At 35.2% G+C, this 21,401-nt stretch overlaps 1 protein-coding gene and 1 long non-coding RNA gene across 2 annotated transcripts in view; one reads left to right on the forward strand and one right to left on the reverse strand.

Annotated features, from left to right (window-relative positions):
* LOC306664793 overlaps positions 1-21,401 on the reverse strand; it is a 368,649-nt gene that overhangs the window by 338,075 nt on the left and 9,173 nt on the right. The gene's annotated exons all lie outside the window — the stretch shown is intronic.
* LOC306664180 (S-phase kinase-associated protein 1-like) lies at positions 17,038-17,752 on the forward strand. Its single transcript, XM_079144951.1, has one exon. The coding sequence runs from the start codon at positions 17,089-17,091 to the stop codon at positions 17,491-17,493; it is 405 nt and encodes a 134-aa protein (XP_079001077.1). The 5' UTR covers positions 17,038-17,088; the 3' UTR covers positions 17,494-17,752.

The following is a 21,401-nucleotide window of genomic DNA, read 5'->3' on the forward strand; positions in this document are numbered from 1 at the left end:
TATCTAGGAAGTAGCATTGAAAGAAGTTTACTTCCTCTTAAAAATACTATTTGTTTTCCACAAGTAATAATTTTTATTCTAAATTTTGTGGGTTTTTTATTTTAAAATTAAATTTTAATGAGAAGCAGAACTTCTGTTTATAAAGAACAAAAGCACTTCAGAGTGGAATGCCACCATAACATTATGAATACAATGAGATTCTCCTTCTTAATAAACTCCCTTACAGAAGGTCCAAGATGAATCTATGATATGTCAAATTCTGAGAAAATGCCATAAGTTTCAAATACATTTATTAAATTTCTAAAAGATTGCTTCTTTTGACCTATGGATCACTCACACTAACATTCAAACAATAACTTCAAACTAATGTATTATAATTCATTTTATTTGAGTTCATTTAAAAATTGTTAGTGAAAGCCCTCCTGAGAGAATTTTCTTCCCAGCAATTTCCAAAGCACTTATTTTTAAAATCCAAACAGTGGTTTAGGATTCCAAATCAGCAACAATGTGTGTTTAGACTGAAAAATTAAAATACATTTCAAACCAAATATTTCAAAATCAATTACTTTCATGTTTACTCATCAATTCTTCTGTTTTGGGCTCTGTTTTCACTGAAACAGTTGAAAGTTTTGCTTTTGGTATTAAGTAACATAGGATTAGTCTGCCTGAGGCACCATCTGTTGGTCTCGGCTCTGTCATGACAATTCTGAGGCCTTCAGAACTGCATTCTGAAGTTTCTCATTAGGAGGGAAGTGCATTCTCCATCAGAAGCCTAAGCCTCAGAAATATTGTCCATGTCCTATGCCTCTGAAAATAACGGACATGTGTCAAACAAGAGAGGCTATTTTAGTTTCATGATATGTGAATATTACTTCGTGCTCTTGCAGATGGGAAGATAAACATTTTTGTTTGGGTTTCTTATTCCAGTAGGCTATGCCTTACAATGTGGACACTGTTTGTTATTTAATTCCTTAAGGAATTTCCTCCACTTTATTTTATGAGTTACTGTTGATATCTATAATTGAACTATAAATAAAAACAGTCATTTTTTTTGTTTTTAATAAGTTTTAAGCAATCAATATTTATGCCCTTTTAAAATTTCAAGTGAGGAAGGCTATCATCTACCCCAACTTCAAAAATCCCTTCACACAGTCTCAGAAATCTCAAAATAATAGAAATTAAGTACACCACATACAATACGGGTGTAATGAATAAGCATAGATAAATTTATATCAATTCAGTCAGAAAAGATTAAGAAAATCTTTCCAAGACTTATTTGTACTAAATTGCAAAAGAACTCAGTGGCATGTATTGGCAGAAAGTACTGAAAGCTATTTCCAAGTTACTTTAGAATTTCTTCTCTAAGAAAAATCATATTGAACTAATTTAAACACAGTATACTTTTTGAAGGGAAGATAACATCAAGATTTTATTGCCTCCATAATAAAACAAAGGAGGAAGCTTGGAACTGGGTAAACTATTCCCTTTCCCTTTCTATCTCTTCCCAGTTTAAGGCTCCTGTATCTCTTGATGGTTGGCGTTCTCTTAGACCCGCAGTTGGCCTCAAGGCACGACGCCTCAGCCCAGTCATTGTAGTTTCAGTCTTTGCCCAGAAAGTCAGCTTAGTCCCACTATGGTCACTCTGCTTCCTGTCATGATGCTGTTTCCCTGGTCACACAGACAATCCTTGGGCTCCCCTTCTTCATACTGTGTTAACTCCGGGGTTGGTGCTTGCCATACTTCTTACAGAAAGTTCCAGGAGGGGTTAGGAACATACTTCTAGTTTGCTGAACCTTTGTTGGTGCATTTTTATTTATTTGTTTTGTTACATATGTAATAAACTTTTTTTCAGAATATAATACAACTAGTGTTATTTTATTTATCAGACTTTTACATATCTATGGTGTGAAAGTCCCAACTCACGGACCATGGGTGAAGAGGGTATGGAAAGATAACAGTGGTCTAGAAGCCTCCCAAAGGGTCTAGGATTCTGAAGTACAAAAGAAGACCCAATATGAAATAGAGAATCTAGTCATTTCCTGAAGTAGCAAACTATAAAGATTCCCTGTAGACATGTTTAAGATGAGATCACGATACCCCCAGATCTCCTCCAGTGAGAAGCTTAGACTGTCTCCAGCAATCAGTTAGGATAACAAATATGCCTTTCAACTCCAATTTAAGTAAATTGACAGATGAAAAAAGAGAATTAAACAGCTAGCAATTTTACTCGAAGTGTCTGAGATGATTGTTTTCTTGTTAAAATAAAAGAGCTTGTAAATCTAGAGAAAAACAAGGGCAAAAAGAGATATTTTGCATATCCAAGGGTAGACCTCCAAACAGAAAAAATGTTCAGACACTAGATAATTGAAAACTGGAAGAAACCACTGCAAGCTTTTCCCCCAGCTGAATGAAATATTCTCACCCCTGAATTATTGTAATTTCTTTGCTTGCAATGTCATAGACCATCTTTCTGGTTTCAAATTTTGTTTTACAATTTCCTCCACATCTAGAAGGTGATACCACAGATATAGGACACAAGTATATCCCCATAGCATGTAAGTAGTCCTACAATTTACATAACCTCTGATGTGTTCAGGTAGTATATATCGACAGATTTGACAATGTCCATGGGAAAAAACAGTGCAATTTCCCAATTTCCTGGACTGGAAATCATATATCATAAAAGGGAGTTCAAAAGTTTCCACCTTCACCACCCCACTGGGTCTGTGTACATATCATCTCTTAAGGCCACTCCAACCAAAAGTCATCAGTCGAAAGACAGAGGTCAGCTCAATGCCTGGTAGAGAAGTCAAATATGTATGATTAATTGTATTATAACACAGAATGATTAAATGATCACAGACACTCAAGGTCCAAGAAAACACAGGAAAAGATTATATTTACTGAAGGAATAATAGAAGCTTAAAACGGGAATCAGTCAGGCAAGCAAAGAACATTTTTTAAATGCACTTTGACATTGAGCCAAGATTTTAATTTGAACAGAGTGAAAGAAAAGGAAATGACAAGATAAAACAAAAGGAATTCCATGAGTAAAGAGTTGCATATACTTTTAATTCAGAGATTATAACCTGACAGATTTTATGATGTAACAAAATAGTAGATGTAAAAGTAAGTTGGTTTGAATCTATACCTGGTTTTCTTAATATACCAATTAAGGAATGCAAATATTTTTATTTTATAAGCAGCTGGAACGAACAGTATTTCTGAGCAAGTTTACCTCTGCATTTCATGCCTTTCTTTTCTTCCATAAGATCACTTTGACAATCAGTAAGGACAGATTTTGTACATAAGAGGCAAGATTTTGGCAGAAGTCATTATGATGCCTGAACTAGGACCTGGACTAGCAGGGTACCAATAGGAATACAAAGAAGTCAAAATATAGGTCATTATTAAATTCAAATGTACTATGTATTGTCAAATCTTGACATTAAATTATAACCATCAGTTACAAAGAACTGGAGGATGATGCCTATAAAAAATCTGATACCATATGTTTATAATTTGTTTATTCTGAACTTCAAAAATAGAAGAAAAACCCAATGTAGTAGGTGTGAGCATGTAACTGAGCAATTATCTTCCTTGTTTTATAAAAATGTAGCTCTACTCAAATTAATTTGATTCCCTCTCTCAACTGAGAAAGTTACTAACAATTAAAATACCTAATCATCCAGAACTGAGGCAGGAAGAGCTGAATGTGATAAATATAAAGAGAGAACTGCTAGTTGCACCTTGTCACCATTCTCCTGAGCAAAAGAATCTTTACCAAAAGAAGTGAAATGAAACACATGCTCCAAGTCTTGCCTGGAATACCCATCAACTCACTTATGCACTCCCTCATCTGACCATTATTTATTGAGCATTCACTGTGTGCCAGATGGATTATGAGGTCCTGGGTAAATAAAGATGAAGGGAGACAAAAGGTATCGCCTTCAAGGAGCTCGTAGTCCAGTAAGGGCAGTGGCCAAGAAAGTCAAATCAACTGAGTGCTATGTTGCAGCAGAATAAAGGGCACATCAGGGCTATCAGAAAAGGGAGGAAGGGATGGAGTAATCAGAAAAGTTTGTCCAGAAAAAGGGACATCATTATTACCAAGTAATAATGATGGAAAAGTGATACTCAGTTGGAGAAGGAGAGAGAGAAGGTAATTCAGGAAAAGGGAGCAGTAGGCATAGTGTAAAGTGGCCCTACAGGAAGCTATAGTGTTTCAGGAAGGCTGGATGTGTTTGCAGATGTTGGGAAAGGAAAGGAGAATTCGGATGACGAGGGAGGAGGCCTCGTTAATATGAGAGCTCTCACTTGTTGTATAGTACAGCATTAGAACTTCAGTACATGAAAAGACAAGGAAGGGCTCTGAGCAAGAGGTGATATAATCTTAACAGCTTTGCATTTTCAAAAAGGGGATCACATTTTGCAGTCCCCAAATTTGGCTCAACTTCAGTAATATAGGTATCTTACCAAAATTTACAAAGAAATTTCTCATTTTCCAAAAGTCTTTAAGTTTTATTAAAGAATAATAAAATTCCCTCATGTTTAAAGAGCAGTACTTCATAGTCATTATGCTAGTACTTTGAGCTGATTTATCTTAGCATTTAATACAGGTATTTATCTTAGAGTTTAATACTGTTAAAGATATTTTGATTTTTCTTTTAATGCTATAGCAAGAAAATTTTCTAGTTATTATGATTTATCTAAACTGTTTAATTAAACTTTGTTAAAATTAATCATTATTAAAGCACTGTATTTCCCAGATATAAGTAAAAGCATCATCCTTTTCCATAGTGTATTACCAAGTTAAAAAAATTTGCTTTAATCCAGTCTAAGAAATGGTAGTTGTACACAGTGCCATACGCTCCCTTAGCTGCCATTCCTCCTGGTTTCTCAAATTTATGATGAGCCACAGTCTTCTGCATGTTTATTCAGGATAAGAAATTTATTTAATTGAGATTATTGAAATTTTTCTGTAATCAAAATATTAGCATTGAACTATTTCTAGAGCCATCTCTAGCCTAACTTTTCATATGTTGTAGCTGAAAGTAAATTGAGGACCAGAACATTTAAATGACCTGTATGTTTATGCATTAAGCTTTTACAAGAACTAGGAGTAAAGTCCAGGTCTCCTCCAAGTAGTGTTCTTTCTGTCTTTGTACTTTCCTAATGGGTTAACTGTTACTTTGTGGTACCATGAAATAGCTTGGCTAAACTCTGACACATCTCCACTATCACCTATTCCTCCTTCTGTAGATTCCATCTTGAACAAAATCACTACCACCTCGTTGACTTTCCCTTTTTCCACATATTGAACTGGTTTCTATGCCCTCTTGATTCTGCTTCCAAATAAATTTCTAATTTGTCAGCTCCTAATTCCCTACCTGATACTGATTTATTAGTTTTATCTTACCTTAATGACTATCATAATTTTCCTACCTCTAGTCTCTCCTCTTTCAGTCTACCTAATTGTTTTAGAATGAACTTTCAAAACTACAACTTGGACCATTGCCTACCAGTTTGAAGCAGTCTAATGGCTCATCATTGCCTTAAGAATGAGTTCAACAGTACCTAATACTACATAATTTAGCCCCTGGTCATGTCTCCCACCATCACCCCATCTGTACCCTGAGTGCAGTTTCCTGATGTGACATGCTTACTCTTGCCTGTTTTGTCATCCCTCCTTAGAATATATTTTTCTTCCTTATCAGATAACTAATTTGATCTCACCATTCAAGATACTCTTAAATGAAACCCTCCTGCAACACCTGAGATATTAGCTACCTCACTTCTAAGTTCCCAAAGAAACTTGAGCAAAAACCAATCATGGCACCTATCCAACTGCAATAGAACTAGAAATTTACATACCATCTCTTCCACTAATCTTTTTTTTTTTTTTTTTTTTTTTTTTCTTTCAGTGCTGGGGATTGAACCCAAGGCCTTGTGCTTGCGAGGCAAGCACTCTACCAACTGAGCTATATCCCCAGCCCCAATCTAGAACTTTTTAATGCTAGGGTTACACTGTCATCTCCTCATCACTAGAATACAGCACAATAACTAAACCATATTTGCTGAATAAGTAAAGGAATAAATGAAATAAAACCAAAGTAAAGAATGAATATGTGAGTGGTTGCATACAAGGCAAACATATGAAATTGTAACTATTATATGGTCAGGCACCAGAGAAATGATTTTGTTACACAAGTCTAAAGTTAAGAGAAATATATGCAATTCTAAATATACATTTTTCCAAATACACAACAGAAAAATATTTATGAAAGAAAATTATTCTGAGTGTTTTTGTAGTGATCTTCATGTGCATTTTAACTGTTTTGTTCTTTAAACTAAAAGACCTTTTGAGAGTCCTGAAGACCTTAATATAAGCCTGTTCAGTTTCTGAGCTCATAGCCATGAGATCCCACTTCTTACCCTTTTGATTAACTAATGAGATAACCTGTTAGAGCTAGACATCTCATAAATAGACAATGTGGGAGATTATCTTCTGTGACTATTGCTGTAGGCAAGTGCTATAAAATTGGTGTATAGAAAGTCTGAACTAATTCTAAATGATATTAAGAGAATGCAAAGAAAACAATGTATTCCTCACCATTTCTACCTCTGGCTAAATGCCACAGTAAGTCTTCCTCTGATCTTCTCTGTGACCTTTTCAAGTACTAATTAGTTTTTTTTTAATGTTCTATGAATACAAATACATGTTTGTCATTGCCCTTCCTATGATGCATTATAAGGCATTAGCAAAGGAAAATAAATTTGATAGTGAAGGTTTAATTGCATGGCTTTTGCATACACTTTAATAGGCAATGCAAAACTTCTCAGCAGGTGCACTATAAGATGAAGTGATTTTTCATGAATAATTCATTTTTAGTTTTAAAAAAAGCACTTCTGCTAAGATACAATTTGCAATAATGCTTTTCAAGAGAGATCAGTGAAAATCTGAAGCTGTCATTGCCAATTTGTTTAAGTTTAGTTTCAAAAGGTCAACCACTTGACACAATGCAAACAAAAATGTGCCCTTTTCTTTTTTCCATGTCAACATGTTATGCTCCATATTTTCTATCTAAAATATCTTTGAAGCCCTAAAAGTAAGAAATTTTGTGTTACTAATAAAAATGTATTCTAACTCAGAAAAAATAAAATTCATAAAACTTACCCAATAAATCAAATTCAGTAGAATTTCTAAGAGCATAGAAACCATCTCAGGATCTCCTGCTATAAACTATTCAACAGCATTTATATAGAAATGTCATCTTACTCTACCATGAACCAGGAAGTTCTGTGATTCAAACCAACGCTTTGTAAGATTACCATTAAGAATGTTATTGGTTTTTCTTTTCTTTAAGAGAAAAATCGTAGCCTTTCATAAGGAATTTTGCATATAGTAGATGATTCATACCCAAGATTATTAAATAAGGAAGCAAAGCAGATAATAATTTCATTTTTAAGATGAGGAAACTGTCAGAATAAAAGATTTCAGGAAAACAAACTCAGAGTCACAAAACCAAGCCAAGCCAAGAGGGGAAAGCAAGAGCCATGAATAAAACATTTATAGCAAGTGCTACAGTTGATCAAGACACCAGAATTACAATTCCTCTGAGATTTTCTTCACACAAAGCACATTTGATTTACAGGAAACAGATTCCACATTATGTGCCAAACACAGTAAGGATTACATTTTTTCTAAATTTTATTTTAAGGGCAAAAGAAATCAAAAGTATGAATTTTTTTTAATACGTATACTCTGAATGTTTTACTCCTAAAGTTTGGATAGACTATACTTTTACTTCTATTCCTTATCCAATAAAGATTCTACTACTTATCTAAAAATTTTTCTTAGAAAAAAGCTTATATCAGTACTTTTAATCTCAGATATTAATAGCAACACTAAAAAAATGAAGCATTAATAACTTTTGGCTAAGCATAACAAAACCAAAAAAAGTGAAGAATTCATTCCAGGGTACAAAGGGACAATGAACCAAACTTTGCTTTTGCCAAAAGAAAAAAATTAAAATAGAAGGGAAATCAGTAGAGTAGAGGAAGGCAATTGAGGGGGAAGGAAGAGGGATGGGTAAAGGGAGGGACAGTGGAATTAAATTGACCAAATTATTCTATATGCGTATATTCACCACAGTGAATTCCACTTTTATATATATCTATAAAGCAGTAAAAGTGACAAATGAATAGAAGAAAGACCAGTAAAATAGAGGAAGGAGAGTGGGAGGAAGGCAGAGGGAGGAGAGGAGGAAAAGAAGTACTTAAGACTGAAGTAGAGCAAATTATATTCCATGCATGTAAGATTATGTCAAAATGAACCCCAAGATTATACAAAATGATATTGCTCTAATAAAAGCATAAAAAAGAATCAATTAATATCAAGTAATGTGTTAAAACTGGTCAAATCATAATGTTCATTGCAAGTTTACCTAATTGACTTGATCAAGGCAAGGGTGTGTGAAATCCGGAGGACTTGGAGATGTTCTTGGAAGCTGTGCTGTTCTAGAGGCTGGGAGGTTGCTGTGGTTACCTGACACTAACACAGGTGGAAGCTGCAGGGATGCAACACAGTTTTTTGACTCCGTGTTCTGAATTAGTTTTCCGTTATTAGCCATTTCAAATGATGGTAGTCATTTATCTCCTCCAGAAAGCATTTCCTCCTTTCCTTCAGTTATGGGTTCTCAATTGGATTACTTTGCTTCATTATTCACATTTCCCATAGCCTCAGAAAGAGAGAATGCTCTTCCAACACTGAGGCCAAATCTCCCTGTTTTTCTTCACCATCAGAGGTATCATACATGAACTGCCAGGTAGAGGCAGGATCTGAAACTGTCTCCCTTGTTCTCATACATTTTCTACTCCTGCTCCATGGTACTTTCTCCTCTGTTTGAGTCTTAAGAAACACACTAGCAAATAAAACCAACAATTGAAAAAAACTATTCGTTGGAGCCTCAAATTCCTTTCTATTCACTTTTTTTAAACCCTCCATGTATTCTGGCTTCTTAGAAAAGAAATCTTTAAAAACTGAGCCAGAGTTTTAAAATGGGATTCTATCAGTCTGCTTTTCTACCTGTGCAAACCCAGTTAGAATTTCATTACAAAACAAAACTAAACCCTACACTGGGATGTTTTCTTCACTCAATCCTGCTCATCTTTCCTTTTTCATGATTCGGAGTGACTTGTGAACAGAAATCTTCCCCACTAGAATGTTTAGGACAGAATCCACACCTTATTCAACTTTGAGTCATTGAGTACATAGCGAGTGTTTTCCTATAGTAGTCGCTATTGGTCAGATAAATAAGGAAGATGAGATGTATGAATATTTACACTATAACTAACTACAACATAAAAAGTATAATCTACAAGTCAGCAGATGTTCCCCTGTGTTTCTAACAACAATGTATGAGAGAAAATAGCAGTTGTACAGGTTCCTTGGATTGTTTCAAAGCCTGCACAACTTTTAATGACCAATCTTCTAAACCTAAACTTTAGTTTGTCAGCACTCCATAAATTACAGTAGCAAGAATTTGACAAAGAATTGCAAACATTGTCTGACTCTATTGAATAGTTGAAAGATTATCTCTTGTTAATTTCTCTTAATTCATCCAGACTTAGTACCTTCCAGAAAAGAACTGAACACCCTAAAAGAGAAAACACCAAATAATGTATACTTAAAAGTGTTTGATTCTTTACCAATGTATCTAAAGGCTTATTTCCATGACCTTCCCCACCCATTTTGCCAATATACTTACTCAGTTTATTCAATGATTTCTGAGAAGAGAGAGGAAATTAACATTGCTGAGTTACAACTATGTGTCAAGACTCTCCAAATAATTTTCCCAGGTTGGTTTCATTTAATGACCACAAAAATCTTATTATTGTTATGATCTCTACTTGACTCTGAGAATTCATTCATCAATGGAGGCACAAGGATACAACAAGGTTTATAAAAAGCTATATAGGTTTCTGTTGCTTATTTGCTTGTTTGTTTTAACCACTATATCATCCTGCATTCAGGACAGTGGACAGGGTTTTGTTTTATTTAATTAATTTTTTACACAGAAGTTGACTTTGAAGAAAAAATGGGAGTTGGGGAGAGTCTAACTAGTGTTAACAGAGACCCTTGACTTGCTTTTAATACATAGATGTTATGGCTACGATCTTCACTGTGGTCTCTCTGCTAACAGTTTTTCTTAACCCTGTTCTGTCCTGAATGCACACTCCAAATCACTATCAATTTACATTACTTCTTCCCGCTCCAAAATTTACATCTTGACCTCACCCAAGTTTCATTCTTAATGGTAATGTGTATGGACAATTTTGAACAAGCTAACTTGCTGGTGCCCTTTTCTCCTCAATTTGTGTTGCAAAATGATGAATTGTTTTTCATGAACATATAAAACTTCCATTCTTTTCTGCAGTTACTGGAATTATGTACATCAGAGTGATGACACACGGATATGTCTTAGTCAGTTTTTTCTCTGCTATGACTAAAAGATCTAACCAGAACAATTTTAGGAGATAAAGCTCCCAGTTTCAGAGGTCTCAATCCACAGACAGCGGGCTCCATTCCTCAGGGCTCAAAGTGAGACTGAACATCATGGTAGAAGAGTGTGGCAGAAGGAAGCAGAGAGAGATTCCACTCTCCATATGCAAAATATATACCCCACAGACCTGCCCCCATTGAACCACTTTCTCTAGCCACACCCCACCTACCTCTAGTTACCATTTGGTTGGTCCCATTAGGGATTAATTAACTGATTAGTTTAAAGTTATAGTCCAATCATTTCTCCTTCAAAATTTCTTGCATTGTCACACATATAAACTTTGGGGGACACCACATCTAAACCATAACAGTATCATATCTGCACTGTTTTAAAGAACAAGCTTTACCAACTAGAAAACTAGATACTAAACCTTAAATTAAAGGGCCGGAAGCCATGTCATGCAGTAACTGTTGTCTTCTCTATTCAGTTATTTAGTCTAGAAAGAAGAAAAGATAGCATGAGTTGTCTCAGGAGAAAGCTGCTTTGATTCAGAGTTTGGATGATCTTCAGAATCTCATCTCTGGATGAGACAGAATCCTACAACAGATGTGTGATGCATCAGATGGCCACCAACAAAAAGGGCTAGACTAGAGATAAGGGACATGCAGCACTATTACCCTTCACTGAGCAAACACCCACTATATGCCAGAAATCATGCTAAGGAATAGTGATACAGTGGTGCCAAGGACAGAAATGGACATGGCCCCTTTCTTTCATAAAGCTTAGAGTTTAGTAGAAAATACAGAGCATTGACCAAATAATTAAAACAATGTGTGATGAACGTCCTAGCACAGGAATTAAAGGTGAAGCACTCACGAAGACAGACTGCAGTGTAGGCCATGAAACACACCTTTACAAATTTAAAGAATACAAATCATTTAAATTGTGATTTTTCAGACCACAGTGAAATTAAACTAAAAATCAGTAATAGAAAATCCCTGAATGCCTGAAAATTAAACTAATTTCTCTTAAACAACACATGGGTCAAAGATGAAGTCTAATGAGAATTTTCTAAAATGTTTCAAATTAAATGAAAAGGAAAACACAATTTATCTAAATTGTGGGATGACGTGAAAGCAGTATTTGGAGGGAAATTTATAGTACTGAATGCATGTATTAGAAAAGAGGAAAAATCTAAAATCAATAATCTAAGCCTCCACCTCAAAGAAGCCAGGTGCAGTGGTGCATGCCTGTAATCCCAGCAAGTTGGGAAGCTGAGACAGGAGGATTGCAAGTTGGAGACCAGCCTGACCAATTTAGCAAGGTCCTAAGCAACTTAGCAAGATCCTGTCTCAAAACAAAATAATAAAAAAAGTTGAGGATGTTACTCAGTGGTTAAGCACCCCACGGTTCCATCCCTGGTACAAAAAATTTTTTAAAAATTTCAAGAAAAGCAAGACAGAGTTGTACACGTGTGTAGTCATAGCTCAAGATAATGAGGCAAGAGGGTAATTTATGCAGATGCTCTCCCTCTGGAAGGTAAAACACAACTCCCCACTTCTTAAATTCAGGCTGCTTGTAGTAACTCTCCAAAGGGCACAGCATGAAAAGCAGGGGGAAGTAAATTTACAGTGGAGAAATGGACAAACAGTACCTCAGCCCAGGTGATCAAAGTCACTTATTAACAGTGTTGAAATGTTGAAAACAGCACATTCCCTCCGTGGTCTTCCTCCCCAAAACACTCCATGCCCATCTAATCAAAAGAAAAACATCCTACAACTTCCAGGTGAGGGACATTCACAAAATACCTGACCAACACTTTTCAAAACTCTCAAGTATCAAAAAAAAAAAAAAAAAAAGAAAGAAAGAAAAAAGGAAAATCTTAGAGATTGTGACAGCCAAAAGGAGCCTAGGGAGATGTGGCATTAAATGTGACATGGTGTCCACTAGATGAAATGAGGTCCTCAACAGGAGAAAGAACAGAAGCATATGAGTGAAGCACGGATTCTCATGATGATGAATCCATATTGAGTCATTAAATGTAACAATCATACCACACAAATGTGGCAGATGATAATTTGGAAGACTAGATGTAGAATATATGGCAACTGTTTATAATAAGTTTCTCATAAGTCTAAAACTCTTCTAAAATAAAAAATTAATTTAAAAGTGTTAGCTTCAAGAAAGCCTACAGATGGGAGAAAATCTTTACCACTTGCACCTCAGATAGAGCATTAATCTCCAGGACATATAAAGAACTCAAAAAACTTAACACCAAAAAACAAATAACCCAAACAATAAATGGGCAAAGGAACTGAACATACCCTTCACAGAAGAAGAAATACAATCAATCAACAAATACATGAAAAAAATGCTCAACATCTCTAGGAATTAGAGAAATGCAAATCAAAACTACTCTAATATTTCATCTCACTCCAGTCAGAATGGCAATTATCAAGAATACAAAAAAATGTTGGTAAGAATGTGGGGAAAAGTGTGCACTCATACATTGCTGGTGGGAATGCAAATTGGTGCAATCTTCATTGGAGATTCCTCAGAAAACTTGGAATGGAACTATCATTTGACCCAAGTACCCCACCTCTCAGTTTATACCCAAAGGACTTAAAATTAGCATATTACAATGATACAGCCACATCAATGTTTATAGCAGCTCAATTCACAATAGCTAAACGATGGAACCAACCTAGGTGCCCTTCAATAGATAAATGCATAAAGAAAATGTGATATATATACACGGTGGAATATTACTCAGCCTTAGAGAAGAATGAAATTATGGCATTTTCCAGTAAATAGATAGAGCTGGAAAATATCATGCTAAGCAAAATAAGCCAATCCCCAAAACCAAAGCTGAATGTTTTCTCTGATATGCAGAAGCTAATTCACAATGCAGGGGGTGGTGCTAGAGAAGAAAAGAGTTACTTTAAATTTGGTAGAGGAGAGTGAAGGGAGGGGAGGGGGCCAGGGCAAGAAAGATAGTAGAATGAATCAGATATCATTACCCCATGTACATATATAACTAGATGACTGGTGGGATTCTACATCATGTATAACCAGAAGAATGAGAAATTATACTCCATTATATATGATGTATCAAAGTACATTCTACTGTCATGTATAAGTAATTAAAACAAATAATGTTTTTTAATTTTTTAAAAAAATTAACTTCAAGGAATGATAAGGAAACAATTACTATTTTGGACATTGATAAATTAAGGGAATCTGTGTATAGATTATTAAGATTATTATTATTAAGGGGATCTGTGTCATCATTATAGACACACTGCACCCTGAGTGATTTTGATTGCTTTATGATGTATCAACATGGCTAGACTGAATTTCGTTTCTCAGAATTTCCTGTTTTGTATGTTTTTGTTTAGATATTTAAGACCCATGCAATGTGAGGCCTATAGTGTCCCCCATCACACCAGACAGCTGAGGGTGAGTCTTCCAGGAATCAGGCTGTTTGAAAATGGAGCCCAAAGCAAGCAGTAAATGTCCATCCTTCTAAATGTTAGCAAGAGACTGATATTTAACAAACTAGTACCATAGGGAAACTTAAACCTCTCAAGAGAGATAATGAGCAAGACAAAAGATAGTCTTTTATAATCTAAGTTATGAAGCAACAGTCTATCATTTTTGCCATGTTCTGTTGTTTATAGGAGTCACTGGGTCCTGCTACAAAAGGAGGCGTTCATGCACTGTGGAAACACCAGGGAGTAGAGATCACTGGGAAACATTCTGGAAACCAGAAAGTTTGCCCTCTGTCCTCCATTGAGTCACATTCCTCCCACATAGAAAACACACTCCACCACATACAGAGCCCCCAGAGTCTCATCCATTCACACCATAAGCTCAAAGGCTAGAATATATCATGCTCTGCATCAAGTTTGTCTGAGTGGGGCTCCTCAGGTGTAATAACTATGTTTTCCTTATTAAGGATTAAAGATGCTTAATTTCCAAGTCTAAAACTTGAAAAAACATTATTAACTTCAAGGTAAACATCTCATCTGTCATTTGCAAATCTCACACCATCCATCATACGTAAATATTCCAAAGTGCATATTTAAACACTAAAGAGGAGGAATTTGGGGAGAAATTAATTAACAATTGACAGGTCCATTGGTTGATTTTGACAAAGTATTTATTAAATGTTAATGAGAATCCAAAAGACTGACAACAATTTGTAAGCTTAGTTGGTAGATCAAGATTCAGATACTTGATTAATTTTAATTCATCCCTGTCCTATTTTTGTGTGTAAAAGTGACATATGTGACAATTTTCAACTACCATTAAGTAAAAAAGAGAAAATGTACCATGCTTCCTAAAGTGGTTGAAACTCTTCCATTTACAAATGACAGAAGCTCATTTCAAAATAGCATCCAGGCGTGGTGGCACATGACTGTAATCCCAGTGGCCTGAGGGTTTGAAGCAGGAGGATCTCAAGTTCAAAGTCAGCCTCAGCAAAAGCAAGGAGCTAAGCAACTCAGTGAGACACTGTCTCTAAATAAAATACAAAATAGGACTGGGAATGTGGCTCAGTCAAGTGACCCTGAGTTCAATGCCCAGTACCAAAAAATATTTTTTTTTAATTTAAAAATAACATAATCATAAAAGGAACAAGTAATTTACTGGTTTGTATACCTGAGAAATGTAAGGTTGGACCAGGGTTGAGGTGCAGATACTATCTCAAATTATACTAAACTATGTTAAATCTCTTCTTGCTTCTCTTTCCCTCCAGCTCTCAAAACCACTTTTCTAAGGATATTTGCAAAATTTTCCCCCTGTGCACCCATCAACCCATTAAATGACCACAGAGCAGAGAAAGCACTCCTCTTTTTGAGATTCAGTATATAGAACTTTAGGAGAGACTTCTGATTTGTCTTCCATGGGTCACTAATCTGATGAGCTGATCCTTGATCAAGAAGCAAGTACTTTCATCACAAACTCACCAGAACTGGCCTTGGAGAGGGCCAGCCCCCTAAAGAAAAGTATGTGAGGAGACGAGGATGCCTATGGAGGAGCTTACTAGAGGGGAAAGGAATTGCTGGACAGCCTAAAAACAAGAGTTTCCTTACACTATCTTAATTTTAAATCTAAATTGATTATTATGGAGTTATCTAGTTTCATCTAAAAGTTTTAAACATAAAACATTTCAATTCAGACCACTTTACTACATCAAAATTTTTCTGCTTTTGAAAATTAATAATTTTCATAATCATTTTATATCTATTTTACATTTAAACTTTCAATCTGTTGGTATGAATGCTTTCTACCTTGGTTACAAGAATAATTATATGAATTTGTCTTTATCTGAGCAAGGCTGTATATTTGTCTGAGTATGCTGCTACAATAGATAAATGTTAAAATAATGTTTAGATATGACTCAAATTTAAAAGATCTTTAGGTATGGGAATCAGCTTAGTGGTAGAGCACTTGCACAGCAAATGTAAGACACTGAGTTCAATCTCCAGCACTGGAAAAAAAAAAAAAAAAACACTTTAAAGTAACTGAGTAACTCTAGGAATGAAAACATGGTATATGCAAATACAGCATATTTATGAAAGTAATGTCCTATAAGAAGGTGATACTACTGACACTTTAATTGTATTTTATTTTAAAATGAAAATAATACAAAAATACAGAGAAAAAAAATCAAATAATGATTTATTTTAAGGAGAACTCACTTAAAAGTGCCACCCAGATAAAACAGAATTTTGCAAGCCACCTTTCTAGGGGCTTCTGCCCCTCCATGCACCTTATTACAATACATTCCACTTTTCCAAAGTGTACCTACTATTCTGACATTTATAACAATTACTTTCTTGTTTTTTATTATTGGTTTGTCAACTAAGAGTGCATCCCTGGACACTGGTTTAATCTTGCCTCCTCTTAAAAAATTCAATGTGTCTTTTTAAGTCTCTTTTAATCTATGGGTTCCACATTGATTCTTTTCTTTTCCTTATAATTTATGTCAAAGAACCCAGTAAATTTGAGCAGTAGAGTACCCAGCAGTTTCCCTTAGTCTCAATTAACTTCATTCCAATTTGTTCCTTTCATTCTCCCAATGATTCTGTGAGTTACTAATAATCTTGAATAAATCCTTTACTGTTCGGACTAGCCAGAGTGGGTCCAAAGTGGCTGCAATTAAAAATCCTGATCATAAAATGTGAAAACCTTTTTTTAAATTACAAGATTGCTTTTTTTATACATTCTATTATATGGTGGGATAGAAGACGAGAAAGTTGTCTTTAAAATATTTTTTGAAATATTTGTTAAAAATAAGTCCATATCATACAGTATCACAGCTTAGTTTCTCAATGTCACGTGGACATCAGGACAACATTCTTTCTAAAAGCGCTTCACCTAGAGACGCATATGGAGCTCTCTGTCGATGGGACTATTAGAGGAGAACGTGTGCCGACAGAGATGAAAATGACCATGCAGAGGAAAATGTATGAGTGTCACAAAATTTAGCTTTGCATTATTTCTTACAAAACCCAAGTTAGGGGAGATATTTGAAGTTGATGTAGAAATTGCCAAACAATCTGTGACAATCAAGACCATGTTGGAAGATTTGGGAATGGATGATGAAGGAGATGATGACCCAGTTCCTCTACCAAATGTTAATGCAGCAATATTAAAAAAGGTCATTCAATGGTGCACACATCACAAGGATGACCCTCCTCCTCCTGAGGATGATGAGAACAAAGAAAAGCGAACAGATGATATCCCTTTTTGGGACCAAGAATTCCTGAAAGTTGACCAAGGAACACTTTTTGAACTTATTCTGGCTGCAAACTACTTGGACATCAAAGGTTTGCTTGATGTTACATGCAAGACTGTTGCCAATATGATCAAGGGGAAAACTCCTGAGGAGATTCGCAAAACCTTCAATATCAAAAATGACTTTACTGAAGAGGAGGAAGCCCAGGTATGCAAAGAGAACCAGTGGTGTGAAGAAAAGTGAAATGTTGTACCTGACACTGTAACACTATAAGGATTGTTCCAAATACTAGTTGCACTGCTCTGTTTATAATTGTTAATATTAGACAAACAGTAGACAAATGCAGCAGCAAATCAATTGTATTAGCGTAATATTGTCCTTATTGCATGTGTAGTTTGAGTAGAGACTCCAAACCTATGGCTGAATTTCTTCTAGTATGAGAGCAAGTTTCTTTTTTCTTTACTCTGAATAAAACTGAACTGTGGTTCTCTGTAGAAAGTGGCATTTTGGGCTTTCCCTCCTTTTGTAAAGCAATTTCTGCATAGTTTATTGTCCAGTTAACTTTAGTGAGCTTTTAAAAGTTGGCATTGTAAATGAAACAACTTGCAAAAAGTTTTCTGACATAGAATTAACAAAATATTATCTTTATTCATGAGTTGGAAACTGGAAAAAGGCTACTTGAAGTAAACGTTTTCAGTCGGGAGTGTTAGGATGTCTTCCAGCCTCCTCGACTCAATCAGTACCACTGGGGTTGATTAGCCTATATGTGACAGGGCTCCCTTAACTGGACTGAAGGACTTGGGTTTTTTGGTTTTTTTGGGGATTTTTTTTTTTTTTTCTTAATCTCAGCTTTGAATATGTTGCCTAAAGACTCATTTATTACCCAGTTTGTGGATTTTGGGGGGAGAAATGTAACTAGACAGTTTGATAGCTTTTCAATTAAAAGGGACACTTAGTTCAAAAAAAAAAAAAAAACCCAAGTTAGCTATAGAGCTTGAAAAACAAATACAAGTTAGCCTTTCATGAGCATAAATATTATACATACTACCAAAAACTAAACGTAATCATGTATCTGTACATTCATTTTGAAATTGTCATATAGTTCAAATAAGACAGAAGACAAAAGACTCAAAACATGGACAACACCCTTAACAAACAGCAAAATTTTTAAGTGTGAAGTTACTTTAAGTGTAAGTACTATTAGGCCTAATGTTACAGAGTAATAAAGATGCAGAAGTATTACTTGAAGAGAGCTGGGAAATGACAAAGCAAAACGTCTTCATTCTACCCAAACACTTTTTTGTACTACACTTATTCTCTAGGTAGGCACAAAAGGAAAAACTGAAAAAAATTAGATAATAATTTAATAAACTTACCACACATTTTGTATATTTTTCATTTGACCAGGCAAGGGTCCAGAAGAATAATTAATGTTTTTGTCAATACATCTTTGGCATTACCCAGAGTGGTTGAAATCTCTTCAGGAATAGTGCCTAATAAAACAGAAAATACTTTCAAGATACATAATAAACAATAGGAATGTGTATGTTATAATATCATAATGATAGACACTAATGGACATAATGCTCAAGAATCTATACATTTCCACATATAAAGTAAATAAAGAGGGACCTATTCTAAAATGCCTCACTTGAACAAATCACTCTGTATTCCAGGCATTTGCTTTGCTGATTGTTTTGTACTTAAAACTGGAATTCATTTATACTCCAGTCAATGTCTTTAGAGCACTGAAAGAGAGCTGCCCACAGCAGAAATGACATGTGTTGCAAGCACTGTGCTTGTAAGGGATCCCACAGAAACCATGCTGGACACTGGAAATCACATAAGGGAGTTTATTAAGCAGAGTGTCTCCCTGCAGGGTAAGAGAGAAAATGAGAGGAAAAGAGAGAGAATGAGAAAGGGCGTGAGCTAGAGAGAGTGTGAAAGCGAGGAGGATAAAGTGAGGAGGAGAGACAGAAGGATGAAAAAAGCTATAGTAAAGCAACTAAATTCTGCTGGGCTAACAGGGGACCAATATCAGAGAAGGATACTTGCAAGCTGACTGATGAACCAATAGCTAGCTAGGATGTTCACAGATTGACAAGTGGTTGGGAGGCGGGGAAAATGGCTGCACCGGAAAGGTCAGGGGGAACGGCTTTGTACATTACAGTGCTACTTGCAGCAACCCCATGTTTATTTCAGATTTTCCTATCTGACCGTAGCACTCATTCCTTTTTTCTTTTTATTTATTTATTTATTGTTTATTTATTTATTTATTTTTTTAGACTGGGGATTGAACCCAGGGGTGCTTAACCACTGAGCAACATCCCCAGCCCTTTGTTTATATTTTTTATTTAGAGACAGGGTCTTGCTCAGTTACTTAGGGCCTCGCTAAAATTGCTAAGGCTGGTTTTGAACTCTCAATCCTCCTGCCTCAGCCCCTCAAGCTGCTAGAATCATAGGTGTGCACCACCATGCCCGGCAGCACTCATTTCTGAAGACCTTGGCAAAGATTCAAATCTATTTTGACTCAGGGATCCAAGCAACTACTGGTAATTAAACAACTATAGATGATCCTTAAGATGAAGGCTACTTTCCTTCCCTGATCTGAGTAAACAGGCAGAAGGATAACCATATAACAAGAGCTAAGCCTCAAAAAATAACTAGTAATAAGCAGTAAAAATATGTATCATTAAAGTTTAAATGCAGAATGAAGCTTCAGAATGAAAAAGTTATTAAATTTGGTTTGAAAAGTTGTGTTTCTTCAACTGGTATGATAAGCAGTCAAATTATTTGTATCCCTTGTTTTTCAAATTATATCCAGCCTACTCTTCTACACTACATAGGGTGCTTGTGGTTCATAAAAGTAGTATTTCATAAAATGAGGTACTGTGAACATCTGTTATAATGCATATTTTGAAGAAAGCACATGTGCAAGAGACTAACCATATGCTTCAATGTTTAATATATAAAAATTATGCTCCTTTCAAAATGCAAGCTCAACATTTACTTATTATTGAACTTCTAACATAGGTAATGCTCCTTTGCAGATACTATGTAGTGCTTCGAAAGACGAATTAAGAAATATTAATGTTGGGGGTCAAATCCTCGCCTTACCACTTGCTGGCTGTATAACCGTGTAGTGAGTAACTTCTCTAAACCTGAGTTTCCCCATCTATATTAATGGGGGAGAAGTATTAACTACATTATTGTCGAGTTTTATAGACTAATGATATATCATAATGCAGCAATACTATACATTCTCAGTCTAGTTAACACTCAACTAAATTACTTTTATTACTGTTTCATTGTTACTGTAATACAAAGATCAATATGATTCACTTACTATTCTCAAATCCAGCTTTGAGAGTCTTGAAGGGTAGAATGGGAGAGGAGGTGAAGAGTGAGGAGATGAGAGAAGGAAATAGAATACACATAACAGAATAATATTGCTATGTGAGATAATATAATAATATTGACACCTTGATGTAAAAACTGTCATATCAATTCAACTGTGATTAAATTCAAAGTCAGGCGAAAGGACAAAGAAAGTCTTATTAGGAAGATGAAACCTGAGAAAGCATATGGGATGCTGCATATGATTCCAACAGGCAAAGCGTCAACATGAACAAGCTGGAAAGGAAGCAGAAGGTGTGCTTGCAGAATACAGAGTCAGAGGTGACAGCAGTAATAAGAAATGTAAAAATATTATTTAAAGGTAGGCTGGACATATTTTTAAAAGCTAATAATGCCATGCTGAAAGTTAGAACTCAAATAAGACAAAGTTAGAGATTCAGCATGTCATCTGTGGAGACTGAAGTCTGTTTATAATAATAAATCACAATAGAGTTCTCCTGTGGCCCTAAAGTCAGAGGCCAATAAGTGTGTTTTATAAATTCTTCTACTTTGAATCACAGTAATATTATTTTAGTTAACATTTTAAAATTACAGAAAAGGTCTTGTAAGATCTAGTTGAGCACAGAATTTTCACAATGTTTCCTCTAATCTTTCTCTCAAAAAATAACCAATGAAAAGAGACCATGGATAAGGTTTATACATCACTGATATTTTGAAGCATATAATATATATATATATAATAATATTATATATATAATATTATATATATAATAATAATATATATAATGATTATC

Source organism: Sciurus vulgaris (assembly GCF_902686455.1).
Source record: "Sciurus vulgaris genome assembly, chromosome: 6".
NCBI lineage: Eukaryota > Metazoa > Chordata > Mammalia > Rodentia > Sciuridae > Sciurus > Sciurus vulgaris.